The sequence below is a fragment of the Salvelinus sp. IW2-2015 genome, linkage group LG20, assembly GCF_002910315.2.
Source record: "Salvelinus sp. IW2-2015 linkage group LG20, ASM291031v2, whole genome shotgun sequence".
Lineage (NCBI taxonomy): Eukaryota > Metazoa > Chordata > Actinopteri > Salmoniformes > Salmonidae > Salvelinus > Salvelinus sp. IW2-2015.
The window spans coordinates 43,390,354-43,404,879 of record NC_036860.1 but is presented as its reverse complement, the minus strand read 5'-3'; the positions used below and the strand labels follow the sequence as shown (position 1 = coordinate 43,404,879).

Genomic DNA, 14,526 nt, shown 5'->3' with positions numbered 1-14,526 from the left:
TGTACACCTCAATGATTATTACTCTGTGTTTTTTTCTTCCAGAATTCTCATTTATGCTTCAAAATAGATTTTTGTGTTTATTATTTCATTTTCAATGTATTTCCCACTAAAAGGTCTAGTAAAATATATTTTGGCATATCAAAACTCTGCATGGTGTTTATTTGAGTGAGTAACTAATATGGATTTTCTCATTCATCACACTGTATCCAATTCGATTCCATTTAATAGACCACCTTAATGGATTTTCAGTCACGTCTAGACGTGAGGAACACAGATTGATATTTCACACCTGTGTTACACAGAGCTGCACTGCAAATGGAAGCTTTTTTGCCTGAAATGCATTACCAAGCTCTGGTTCTGGTTGATATACAAATAGGCTGCAAAGGCATGCCTCTCTCGCCTCTCATACACTGAGCCAATGCAGAATTACAATGACGAGCCAATGTCCTAATAATAATAAACAATGAAACCGAATACACATTATGATTCTGTCAAATGAAAATAATTTTGCCATTATATAATATTGCAACATAAAACACATAAGAACTCATACCTTTAACTGCAGCAGTGCTGAAGAATTTCTCTGAGCTGGCATCAGAGCCCTGTGTGAGAGAARGACGATATCATTAGCACATCTTCTTAAACATGTGGGCTTCATAGTCAAAGACCCAACAGGCCATATGTACCATCCATCTAACCGGAGCAAAACATTCCGCACTGCACATCACGGCCACTTGATGGCACTGTTGGTCCATGACATAACAGCACATTTCATCTCGAGCCCGGTGTGGCAGGGCGTACATTAACATTGCTATGTTATTGTGCAAACATTCAGTGCTAAGCATGTACACAGTATTAGACAATTAAAGTGTTTTTAGGTGATAATGTGCTGTCGAAGAGGCATTGGCTAATTCAATCCCACGAATAAGGTGAAAGACCGACCTGTTACAATCCCTACCAATGTATGCGTGCCATGGATGAGTCTACTAGGGAATAATAGATTGAACCCACTAGTTTTAAATGTCACTTTCATAGCGTTTTCACTTTTTGTCGCAGAGAAGTATAAAACCAGATGACAGTAGCCTATTGAAAGATGCTCGTTTATATATTAGATACTAGTCGCGGGAAGTGAATTTGACAATGAGCCTAATTCAAAACAATTCAGAAGACACTATCACAGAAAATGAAGACTCCACAGCTTTTCTGCAAATGGACAGTGGCACGGGCTCCAATAGTAACGGTATGACAATTGCACAAATGTCATATATATCACATTGGCTAAAGCCTATCAATTATTTTCTATACTCACATGATACGACCCTGCTGAAGCCAGAAACATTTAAATATTAATTTGCTTAGGGTGCAGTACACTCCATGGTAAGAGATAGGCATTTCAGTATATCTATTCATCCGAATTAAAATGTGTAGGTGCATGGAAAGCAGAAAAAGGTTTTGCCATTCCATGAAATATAATTTTATCTCGTAATTCCAAAAACTAAAACGAGAGTAGCATATCAAAGAGTATGACGGCAGATTGAAATAGACAGACTTGATTGAAGCACATTCAGTTCGGATATTTCCCTTTTGCACACAGCAAATATACAGATAAACACCATTCAAATAATAACGGTAAAACGGCCTTTTTCACATAGGAATATTACACATTTGCGTTATTATGAATATGTTTATTAGTAGCCTATAAAACGAAATGCTGCAATAGCCAGACAGATATTACACATTTTATTCTGTTCAATAAAACCTATTGATAATACACATAATTCGCCGTTAATATACATAAACTAATAACCAAACAGCTAATTCACAATAAGGTAGACTACGTGAATAAAGAAACGCGACGCGCATACCTTTGATGTGGCGAAACTGGCAAGAAGGAAAATAACAAGTCAAATATATGACTTTCGTGGTCTAGAAAATACGGCCCCGTTTTACATTCTGCTCGTCGAATAATGTAATCCACAAACAGGCGGCGAATTCAACTCCGGTTTAATTGATGACAGCCATGCGAAAAGAGAAGCCCTTTCCAAGACAATTCCAACGAGAGACGAGAAGCGCTTAAAAAGCTACCGTTCCTCTCGGACAAAGGAAGACGTGTCTTGCCAGCAAAAGCATCAGCAACAACTCTGGGTCGCTAAATCCCGTTAAGTGCGTTTCGTCTCCAATTCAGGGTGGAATACAAATCTATTTCGCAATATTCTTGTATTGAAAATATCCGAGATTCGAATAGACAGGATCCTTGGGAGAATGTGTATCTGGACGCGTAAAGAGGCTGCGTCCACAGACACCACAAGAGAGTCGACAGCTCGCTCCTACAGAGCAAAAAAATCCAACAAAGCGCAGACCAATTTCCTCTGTTGCGAAAGAGGGAGACAAAATCACACTTAGAATCACCTTGAGCCAAAAGGGGACTCCACATTCATTATATGTTCAGCTGGTAAAAGCGTATGTCCTGTGGTTGCTGACGGTTCCGTCGCCGACAGAGCCTCTCCTCATCCGCTCCAAGCATCAGACAAATTCCCATTCATCCAACGGCTGCCTCAGCGATCCTCGCTCAACGATCGGGTCCTCCCACTTCCTGATTCTAACCTGACTTGGGTTCGACTTCTCTCCCGAACACAAACACACGTGTGTTTTCTGCTTCGGAGTGTCCGAATACTGTTCCAAAGACCGCGCGCTGCTCGGGACAGTCGTGCGTATTTGCGTAAATTGGAGCTGAGAGAAACTGCTTGGCATTTCCAGAACGAGAGAGGGAGAGAAAGCAAGTGGCGGGAGGGAAGGGGGAGGGCCTGAGACTAGAATGATATTCTTTCACTGTCAACAGTGTGAGATGATGTCAGCGGCTAATGAATTTCCCAGTAGGGTGCTGCAACCGTGAGGGAGGAAAACAAAACACTCTTTATAAGCAGCAGTGCACCTCCTCAGAGCTCACAGCCGTTCTCTTCCTGTTGGAATAACCACCACTCTACTGTCCTGGAGGAGGTCACATACCCACACCAGCTACTGGGCCAACCATGGTGATAGACAGGGATCCATCCATGCTCACCTATGGTGCCCACTTAATCAAACCTGATCCAGGGCTCAAACGCAGACATTGACAAGTGATTTTTTCATGTTCAAACCATCTGTATTTGTAAGAGGATCACCAGCTTTAGCATTCTCCCTATTATTAAGCTAATTTCTGATGGGACTATTTGCTTGGAAGGCGAAAGAGAGAGTGAGAGAAAGCACCCCTCGTCTTATCTGAACCATCTCACTAATCTGGCGGACCATGGACACTCCAGACCAAAACAATCCTGCAATCTTCAACTAATGCTGGACGTTCCTGGAAAATCCCTTTAATCGCACGTTCCCGTGTCCTAGCCTCGGCTAATCAGCATTAACCCACTGTCTGGGAGGTCAATGGATCAACAATGGAGTCACATTGGAGGGAGGATGGGATCTCTTTCTCTCTCCCTACAGTCCCCAGCCCCCACAGAGCAGAAAACAGACTTAACTCATTGCTGCAGGGTGCTAATCCATCCCTCTACCCTACTGTATGTGCTGGAGAAAGAAGGAGTGGGAGAAAGAGAAAGATAGCGACTGACAGACACAGACAGAAAGAGGGAAAGAATGGCCGAGTGTTATAACCCTGTGCTCCTAGTGCTCTATATACAAGGACATTGGATCTCATGGCCAGATAGATGACTATCAGCAGGGAGACGTGGCTGGCTGAGGCCCCAGGACACCATTCAAAGCCATACTGCCGGGCCCCCAGGCCCCAGAGAGCTAAACCTCATCACACAATGGTCCCGCGAAGAACCAAGCTCTCCATTACAAAGTGTTCATTGGGTTAGGGGCCCACCTTGATCTCCAATATAAAGTGTGCAATGGGTTAGGGGCCCCATTTTGATCGTCAGTGGGTGCATGTCTAATATATGATGAAGCCATGTTGACAAGTGYCTGCTTTGAACATCAAGCAGCTTCCATATTGGGAAGAAGAAAAGGAAAATAAAAATAAAAGTGTCCGTGTCCGAATACCCATACTTGCGTCCTAAATAGTAGGCTGTTTGAGTATAGGAAAAAAGAAAGTTGAATAGTATGCAACATTTAGGAAATGGAGTATACTTTAAATGCCCGGATGTCATACTCATTTCGGCTTTGACAACAACTGATCAATTATATATGGGGATGCACTACCAAAATCAACGAATAGCGGGAAACTGCAATCAAGCATGACGCATTCTCAGTATGTGAAAATAGAATGTTTAATAGTACGCAACATCTTGAAAATCAAGTATGGTTTAAATGCCAGGATGTTATTCTCATTTCTGCTCTTCACCCAGTAGAATTCGATGCACACKTTCCCACGATGCATTGGAAGAGGTCGGCTGCGAGTGATAGGCCCTAGTTCTGTTCAGGTAGCCAAACAACAAAACTAGTATTTTTTTTACACGTATTTCTGTTTTCTCACTAAAGTGTTTCTTGTTCTCTTGGCCTTCGTCAGAACTTTTAACCTAATTACTAAACCATCTTTTGATTTCTGAATGTGTTGGCATCGGGGACTTGGGATGTGGCTGAGTTATTGATGTCATGTTAATCAGGCCTTTTAATTTAAACATATGGATTGTAGGCTAGGATACCTATTTAATTATTTAATTTATGGATCATGCCTTAGCAGTCACTCTGATCTTGATCCCAATGATCAGTGCTTTCGTGTATTATGTTGCTGTTCAGCGGTTCTGAATTTGCGATGCACGGACTGGCCACGTGCCTTTTGATTTGAACATTTGAACAGTTTTGGTGTGTGTATTAGGCTATTTGATTTAATTTATATACAGTACCAGTTTAATGTTTGGACACATCTACTCATTCAAGGGTTTTTCTTTATTTTTGCTATTTTCTACATTGTATAATACAAATAAAATGAAATAACACATGAAATCATGTAGTAACCAAAAAACTTGTAAATATATTTTAGATTTTAAATTATTCAAAGTAGCCACCCTTTGCCTTGATGACAACTTTGCACACTCTTGGCTTTCTCTCAACCAGCTTCATGAGGTAGTTACCTGGAATGCTTTATAGTATGCAACAATGAGTAAATAGCATGCAGTTTAGCTTATTCCAAATGCTAAAAACAACTGGACAAATTATGTTTCAAATTAGTTATAGTACTGGGTTACATGTTATTACATAGCAATTGCAAGACATTCCAAGTAACTACATGGCATCGTGCTGTTTAGTTGGTAAAACAAAAGTGTGTATGATGCACTGAATATTTATACCACTTTATGCAACAAACAAACATGGCTGCCTGTTGTTGCACCGGTTTAGGAACAGAAGCCATCAACGAATCAGTATTTATTGTCCTTAACTGTCATTATCAAATGTATTTATTTATTTTTGTTATTACCCCTTTTTCTCCACAAATTTGTGGTATCCAATTCATAGTTACAGTCTTGTCTCATCACTGCAACTCCCGTACGGACTCAGGAGAGGTGAAGGTCGAGAGCCTTGCRTCCTCTGAAACACAACCCAACCAAGCCGCACTGCTTCTTCACACAATGCCCACTTAGCCAGCCGCACCAATGTGTCAGAGGAAACACCGTACACATGGCGACCGTGTCAGCATGCACCGCGCTCGGCCCGCCACAGGGGTCGCTAGTGCGCGATGGGACAAGGACATCCCTGCCGGCCAAACTCTCCCCTAATCCGGACGACGCTGGGCCAATTGTGCGCCGCCCCATGGGTCTCCTGGTCGCGGCCGGCTGCGACAGAGCCTGGACTCGAACCCAGAATCTCTAGTGGTAGAGCCTTAGACCACTGCACCACTAGGGAGGCCTCATTATCAAATTTAAGAGAAACTTCAGGTCTGTGATTACAGCTCAACCACCAGACAATCTACATCCGGATCTCTCACTGCACATTCCTTTTTAATTGAAATGAAACGCTGACTGAGAAGAACAGAAATGAGAAAAAAGCTGTGCATGCTGTAATGCCGCAGCCAAGAAAATAATATAAAGTGGCACTTTTCTATGGAAAAGCACTTGATGCCGTTGCCAGAGACTGGAGATCAAATATAACGTCTGGAGTTATGTTATGTATGCCAGTAATTGGTGTCTGTGCCTGTAAATTCTGTCTATACACCATCAGCCCTTTCTCTCCGCTAAAAATGTTTAATCTTTAATTCAATTTTTTTGGGGCCGTGATCCTTCGCTTCAAAGCATCCAGAAGATCATTTTTCCACCCTCCGCAATGGCGGTTTCATTTTACAGGAACATTTTTTTCCCCTAGATTGCAATCACAGGAGACCGGCTCTCTTTTTCATGAACCTTCCTGCCATTACGGGAAAAACCTCCCCTCATTTAAAATATTACCGACAAGTGTAATGGGTGAAATACGTTAAAAGCTCTTATATAGGGCTCAAGACTTCCCGGGGTGGATGAGGAGGATGAGGTGAGGCAATAGGAAACGTGTCTTGTTGAAATTGTAGAAATGTTCTGAGGAGAATAGCAGCTTTCTCCTGAGATAGATATATAGATATAGAGAGGTTCCAGGCAGGTTGACATGGAACAAGCAGTTAACAATGGCCGGGCTGTGAAGATGAAGATCCGTCGGGGAGAAGAATCAGAGGTATACAGTTTAATGGCTGTGATTGAAAACTGAGGATGGATCAACAACATTGTAGTTACTCCACAATACTAACCTGATTGACAGAGTGAAAAGAAGGAATATTGTACAGAATAAAAATATTCCAAAACATGCTTCCTAATTGCAACAAGGCTCTAAAAAAATACTGTCAAAAATKTGTCAAATCAATTAACTTTTTGTCCTGAATAGAAAGTGTTATGTTTGGGRCAAATCCAATACAACACATKACTGAGTACCACTCTYCATATTTTCAAGCATAGTGGTGGCTGCATCATGTTATGTGTATGCTTGTAATTGTTCAGGACTGGGGAGCTAAACATAGGCTAAATCCTAGAGGAAAACCTGGTTCAGTCGGTATCCACCAAACACTGGGAGATGAATTCACCTTTCAGCAGGACAATAACCTAAATCACAAGGCCAAATCTACACTGGAGTTGCTTACCAAGAAGACAGGAATGTTCTTGAGTGGCCGAGTTAGAGTTTGACTTAAATCTGCTGGAAAATCTATGGAAAGACCTGAAAATGGCTGTGAAGCAATTATCAACAACCAATTTGACAGAGCTTGAAGAATTTTGAAAAGAATAATGGGCGAATGTTTCTCTTAGAGACTTACCCAGAAAGACTCACAGCTGTAGTCGCTGCCAAAGGTGATTCTAACATGTATTGACTCAGGGGGTTGAATACTAATCTAATCAAGATATATTAGTGGKKTTTTTTTYMWTTTYTTTTTCAAAATGTTATAATTTTTCATCCACTTTGACATACCAGAGTATTTTTTGTAGATCRTTGACAAAAAAATAACAATTCAAACAATTTTAATCTCACTGTAACAAAATGTGGAAAAAGTCAAGGGGTGTGAATACTTTCTGAAGGCACTACATGTATTTCGTAGACATGATGTCTACTATGGGTAGTATAGAAGGCTACTATGGACAGTGTGGATTGCCAGAGGGTATGGAGAGAAGTGGCAAGGACACAGGTTTTAATAAGCACATGCTTATTAAAATACATGAATTATTTGCACCATTCTCAATAAGATTCATGGCCTGATATTCGATCTGACTGCAAAATAGGTAGACTACCCCCATATGCCATGGAACATCCTACAATCAATACATGCACAAATACACACCAAGACACACACCAAAATCTAAAATCATCTACCGTCTCTTTTCTGTGCCTTTTGAAAGCGAGGTGAGGATGCTTTTTACAGTCATTACATCCAGCCTTATCTCAGTGAGTCTGCACTAGGCTGCCATTGACAACTGCTTCTAATCTCGCCCCCTCACAACAAGCAGCTCTGAAAGCGACACTGCCTTTCTTCCCAATTCCTCAGACATGTAGCCAGACATATATTCATCTGTCACTCATTGCCTGTATTAATGGGGAGATGACACACACACACGCGGCAAAAAGATGAGCCATATTTCACACATCTTTCACACTGATTTAAACCTGCCTTTATCACACAAGAGGGATTGGTAGTTTTTGAATATTAAGGCAGACACAAGACAGAGGGAGGGAAGCATCTGTCTGATATAGCCTACTAGGACAACGGGAATTGAAAAGTAGCACATCGTTTTTCCTCTACGGTAATATGTTTCCTTGAGCTAAGAGATATGAAACTCACATCATATGTCACTAAGTGAAGCGTAAAGTATTTTTTCCTGGTGTTCGACCTATAAAGTAAAAAGCCTATAGAGCAACTGGTGTAATCTGGTCTGTTATCTCTCCCAGTCTGCTTTCAGGAACCAGGCCGGGTCGTCGGTTGGACCACTAGGCGAATGGTGATGGATAATGTTAGACCTTATCTCCATCTAGGAGGTCAATAATCACTGAGAGTTGACATAGCAGTATATAAGCACTGGTCTGTTAGCATGAGCAGAGCCACTTTACTGCCTGGCCCTCGAGCCATCAGTTCTCTGTCCCCTTCCCAGGGACTCTGCTTTCAAAACAAACCAGGACAAGGAAATTGGTTTAGGCTAACCTTCCCTCCTCAAACGCTTGGGTTACATCCTTAATGCATTTTTTTTGCCTTTTTCCCAGTCGGAGTAGAAACGGGAACGGGAGGGAGGCCCTTTTGTCAAAATTCTAGATATGCCACAGAGAGTCGGCTGCCATGCCGCAGGTCATTTCAGGCCAGTCAATCCCTCCCTCCCCATCAAGCAGACCAACATTGAGTACCACTCTACATTTGTACATGTATACACACACTCATATACACTCAGTGGCCAGGTTATTAGGTACACCCATCTAGTAGGGGGTCGTACCCCCCATTGCCTCCAGAACAGCCTGAATTATTCGGGGCATGGCGTTCAATCGTGGCTCAATTGGTATCAAGGGACCTAACGTGTGCCAGGAAAACATTACCTACACCAGTACACCACCGCCACCGGCCTGTACCGTTGACACCAGGCAGGATGGGTCCATGGACTCATGCTGCTTACGCCAAATCCTGACTCTGCCAGACAATGTTTTTCCACTCCTCGATTGTCCAGTATTGATGATCGAGTGCCCACTGGAGCTGCTTCTTCTTGTTTTTAGCTGATAGGAGTGGAACCCGTTGTGGTCGTCTCCTACAATAGCCCATCCATGACAAGTATTGACGAGTTGTGCGTTCCGAGATGCCATTCTACACACCACTGTTGTACTGTGCTGTTATTTGCCTGTTTGTGGCCCGCCTGTTAGCTTGCACGATTTTTGCCATTTTCCTTCAATCTCTCTCATCAACGAGCTGTTTTTGCCCACAGGACTGCCACTGACTGGATGTTTTTTCTTTGTCGCACCAATCTCTGTAAACCCTAGACACTCGTGCATGAAAATCCCAAGAGAGTGAGCTTTTCTGAGATACTGTATCYGGCGGACCAAGCACAGAAGATCATACCACGCTCAAAGTCGTTTAGGTCACTCGTTTTGCCCATTCTAACGTTCAATCGAACAGTAACTGAATGTCTCGATGCCAGTCTGCCTTCTTTATATAACAAGCCATGGCCACGTGACTCACTGTCTGTAGGAGAGATACATTTTTTGTGAATAGGGTGGTGTAGCTAATAAACCAGCGACTGAGTGTACGTACACAAACATATATGCAAAATACACACACAGGTAGGCTTGGGCGGCATCCAGATTGCCATACCTTCATACCGATCTTGTGCCATACCGGGATATTCAATAATACCGGCACTGAACACAAGGGGCACTATTGATTTTGGAAGAAGCTAACCACAAATGCAGAGCATTTAGCACATTTTAAACAGTTAACTTTTTACTTATAAAATATCTAGCTGGCAAACATTTAGTTGTGAATTCTATGATGTAATTAGATCACCTGGCGCATGCTGCACAACAGTGAGCGACTCACAAGACTCCGGTCTCTCGTGTTGTGTGCTACAAACACCACGTGACTGGGTACTACCGGGAAAATGATGTGACAGGTGAAATGAAGAATGCAATCTTCTTTATCTCCTAACATATTGCACAAGATGACCGCAGGTATTTACTTAAAAAGTAGCTAGAAATATTCACATTTATAAAACAACTTCAAATAAATAGTTTAAACGGTATTGACGGTATTGAAAAACCATCCTGTGGCTATTTCCAAATACCCCGGATTACTGTACATACGGTATACCACCCAAGCCTACACACAGGACTGTGTTGTTAATGTTTCCTTGCGCTGGTAAGGGGTTAGAGATCTCTCATCTGCTCACTGTCATGGCTGACATAGAGTGAAACTGTAAATGCCATGAGAACTACAATATAGCATGCAAACGTTGGCAAAACAACTGCTTATCCTTTTGATCAAATCATTTGATATGAAGCTGGTCCAGATACTGGTTTGATCTGGTTTGCAGTAATATTGAGGTTGGCTTTCATGAGGATCCCCTGTTAAAAGCCAGGCGATAGAKTTCAGCTGTTTTACAATGGAAAATAAAGGAAATCCTCTCAATATTCCAACATGATTCCAGTTCTCTCTGAAGTCTTGCAGTGGAGCCATGCACCCCAGACAAACCCCGAAATAAAAACTCTGAATATCAAACCCTAGCTTTAAATGTTCTCACTAATCATCTCCATAGTCATGGAGGCACGACAGACATCAGCAACGACTTAATTCCAACCCAAAACTACTTTGGCTGGGATTATATTTTTCCTTTTGTTACTTTGTTGTGCACCACACTGGGAGTGAGGAGAGATGGGGAGAGAAATAAGAGGGAGAGAAACAGGAGGAGGAGAGAGTGACAGGGAGAAGAGAGACAGAGAAATTAGAGAGCCAGACAGCCAGGGGGAGGGGAAATCGAGGGGGGAGAGAAATTGCCCCGCTGCGTCTTTAAGAGGAATCACATCAGGAAAGCACTGAGGAAATCACCAGGAAGGCCTGTATTAAAATGTGTCTGACCCCTGATGGACTCCCGACTGCAGCCCAGAGCAATCTGCCTGCCTGCCCGGCTGGAGAAATATGGTCAGAGGATTGTGCCACTGAAACGCTCCATCAAGACCATCCTGTCAGGTACGCACTGAGACAGACTACAGCCCAAACCTCTCTTCCCTTCCTCTCTCCCGCCCTCCTTTCCTCCTCCACTCTAGGGTCGTGTTGAACTGCTCCAGAGTGGGGGCCTAATGATAGTCTCTCTAGTCTAGGGGGACATAAGATGGGCCCAGACTTCAAAAGCCAGCAGGGTGACAGACAGCAGGGAAGTCTCTCTCTCGGCTCCGCCCCGCCCCCCCTCTAGACCAAACCTAGGCCCACTGGCCCAGGAGGAGTTTCTAATTGCATTTCACAAGGACTGAACTAAATAAGGGCCTTGGTTCTGCCTACAGTAGCCAACTCTGGGGGGGTGGAGAGACGGGAGCGAGGGGGAAGGAGGGGGGGGGGGGGGGGGTGGAGATTGGGAGAGATTCTTGAGCCTCCTCTGTTGTGAAGAAAGCGTTTAACATGTAACGGGCTCCACAGAGACAGGGGGTAGGATAGCAACTCCGCCCCCACCGTCCCCTATGGTAATGGTTAGAACATTGGGAGACTGAACAGAGAAAAGAAATGTGTATGGGTGGTGTTTGAGAAGGTTAGAGAAAAGCGGGAGATTTAACCGCAAAATGCCCCATCCCCTTGTGGCAGGCAGAGCAGGCAAGACAGGCAGTTCCCCGCCAGAGCCCCTGGTTGTGACCTACATGGTGGGGTGTTTGTGGGCAGGGACTAGGGAGGATGGTGGGGTGTTTGTGGGCAGGGACTAGGGAGGATGGTGGGGTGTTTGTGGAGGGGCAGGGAGGGCAGGGCCATAGGAGGTCTGTGGACAAGCAGGGAGCCTCCACTCCACTTTGAAGCTCTCTGCATTTCAATATTTCATGAGCCTCATCTCATCTCCAGCCCCTCTCATCGGATGTGTGCTTTTAGCTAGACAGTGAGCAGCGATCGTATACCCCATCACAGTAGCTACCATAGATCTGAGGTAACAGAAACACTCTGTTCCTGCTCTGTGTACCCAGTCAGTCTCTGGGCTTTGKGCTTTTGCATATCTAAGGGACGATCTCGTTAAATGCTTGTAGCAATTACAACAATTAGAGATAAGCTAAGTGTGTCAAAGCCCTGGCGGAGACAACACCATGTTTACAATGATTAACATGCAGTGTTATCGGTGGGGATGGTAATCAGGCAGCCAGCTAGAGCCTGACGCTCCACAAAATCACAGGGGCTTTATCTGTCACTATCAATGTGAGGGCAGGCGTGAGGCAAGCTGCAGGAAACGCAAACATGGTGGGAAATAAATGGCGGCCATACTTGTCAGCATTGTCACGTCTACAGCTGGTTTCAAATGATGCCATTTCCTCATTCAAGTTAATTCAAACTTCATCCAGGTACAGTATAATGACTTGGTCAGGTCACATGGTCAGGAAAACTACTGGCCCTAATGATGGAGTATTCTGCACATAATATGATATTATGTAATAAATATGTAAAAGCACTGTAATAAGACTTAATATTCAAATACAACTGATCCGCATTTCTATCAAGCACTATCAATGGGGTCAATGGGAGTGTGTGTGGCATCTGCCGGTACATTTCCATGAGGCTGCATCGTGTTGGCACACTCTGGCCTCTCCAGCCCTCTCTATGTCCTCCGCTGTGACCGTGACATAAGGCCTGGTTGTCTGGGGCTCTGGGCTGTAATAGAGATGCCTTTGAGAGGGGCCTCCATCTGGCAGACCGCGGGCCCTGTGGGCCGGGCAGGCCTGCATTCCATGCTATCCTCCACAAATTCACACCACGCCAGCCGGAGACCTAAATGTCCACATTGTGAGTCTGAGACCCACTCACTGCCTGCACTCCCTGCCTGAGAGAGAGGCTGAGAGAGAGGCTGAGAGAGACAGGACATTCACCACGTTGGGGTTATTTGAGTGGAGGATCCCAAAGCACAGACGTACTCAGTGTGTTCTCTTCTCTCTGCTCACTCATAGTGTGTGTGTCTGTGTATGTGTGTCTATGTCTATGTCTGTTAGGTTTGTATAAGTGTGTATGTTTCTTTAGTGTTCATTATGTTGAATGAGAGTCTGTTTATGTCCTGTTTTGCATTTGAAAGTACCTGTGGAGAGGAGCTGGCATAGGAGAGGATGTGTGTGAATTTGAGAGCATGTATTAGTGTTTGCCAGCCAGTCTGCCTAGCTTTTTTGTGTTTGTGTGTGTGCTTGCCTATGTCTGTCTGTTAAGGTCCAGATCTCAGTAGGGCTGGGCTGAGGGCTGGCACCGAGCACGAAGAGCCAAGTGGCACATCATTTAGCACTAAGTCCAATAATCAGTGGCTGTCTCAGCTGGGCTTAGCATGCACTCTGCTTACTAACATGGCCTCAACAAGAGGATCTGGGACTGCTTGGTGCAGGCTGGCCAATCAGAGACGAACAGGGGCTGTTAAAGAGGAAATTTCACACTGGCCAACAGGGACAGCCTGTGTTGCTCCGTCCACTCGCCCAGGAGAGACCAAACAGCTGCACAATCTCACACACACACACACACGACACACACCCACACACCCACGCTGCACACCCTAGCGAAGGCACGCACGTAAGACGTACACTAGTATGCACACACGCACACACACGCTATCACCCCAAAGCCCGATCATGGAGAAAATATAATGAGTGAGCTCGGGGATAATCCTTCCAGGAAACTGTACTAAAGCAGCCGGGTTGGGGTGCAGGCCGATTTTGACGGTGGCTTAAGAAAGAGAAGACACAGAGGAGACTAGCAGGCCCACAGGCCAACCAGGGCCCAGCAGGGAGCTGGCTGGGACCAATAATAATATCAAACAATGATGTTAATTGAATGCAATAATACACAGGGAGATTTGATGGTTGTCTAATCATGGTTTAGGAACTACATGGAATAAACATAGACAGTAATCTGAAAGAAGAGAAAGAGTATGATGTTTTCTGAGCATCTTGTCTTGAGTGGGATTCACTGCTATTAACTGAGGACATCACATTTTTTATATAAAAATAGCAAAATATTTTCACGTTATGATTTAGGAGATAGACTGGTGGTTATGACCGGATTTGACGTCGTGCCCAGTTTTAATGCATGCAGAGGAAAAACAGTCTCCAACTGCTGCAGCAGCAAGCAAAGCAGTAGCAGTAGAGTAGCAGTAGTTAGCAAGCAGTAGCAGTGCAGAACGCAGAAGCAGTAGTAGCAGGCAGAGCAGCAGTAGTAGTAGCAGCAGCATGTAGTAGTAGCAGCAGCAGTAGTAAGCAGCACAGTAGCAGCAAGCAGTAAGTAGGACAGCAGTAGTAGCAAGCGAGTAGTAGCAGCAGCAGCAGTAGCAGCAGCAGAGCACATCAGAAAGCTCAGCAGTAGTAGCAGCTCAGTAGCAGAGTAGCAGCAGCAGCAGCGGT

General features: G+C 44.2%; 1 protein-coding gene across 1 annotated transcript in view; it reads right to left on the bottom strand.

Annotated features, from left to right (window-relative positions):
• The window catches only part of LOC111980328 (autism susceptibility gene 2 protein-like), a 614,157-nt gene that overhangs the window by 49,299 nt on the left and 550,332 nt on the right, over positions 1 to 14,526 (bottom strand). The window contains 1 exon segment of the mRNA XM_024011054.2: positions 554 to 602. Within this exon segment, the coding sequence (XP_023866822.2) occupies positions 554 to 602 (49 nt within the window).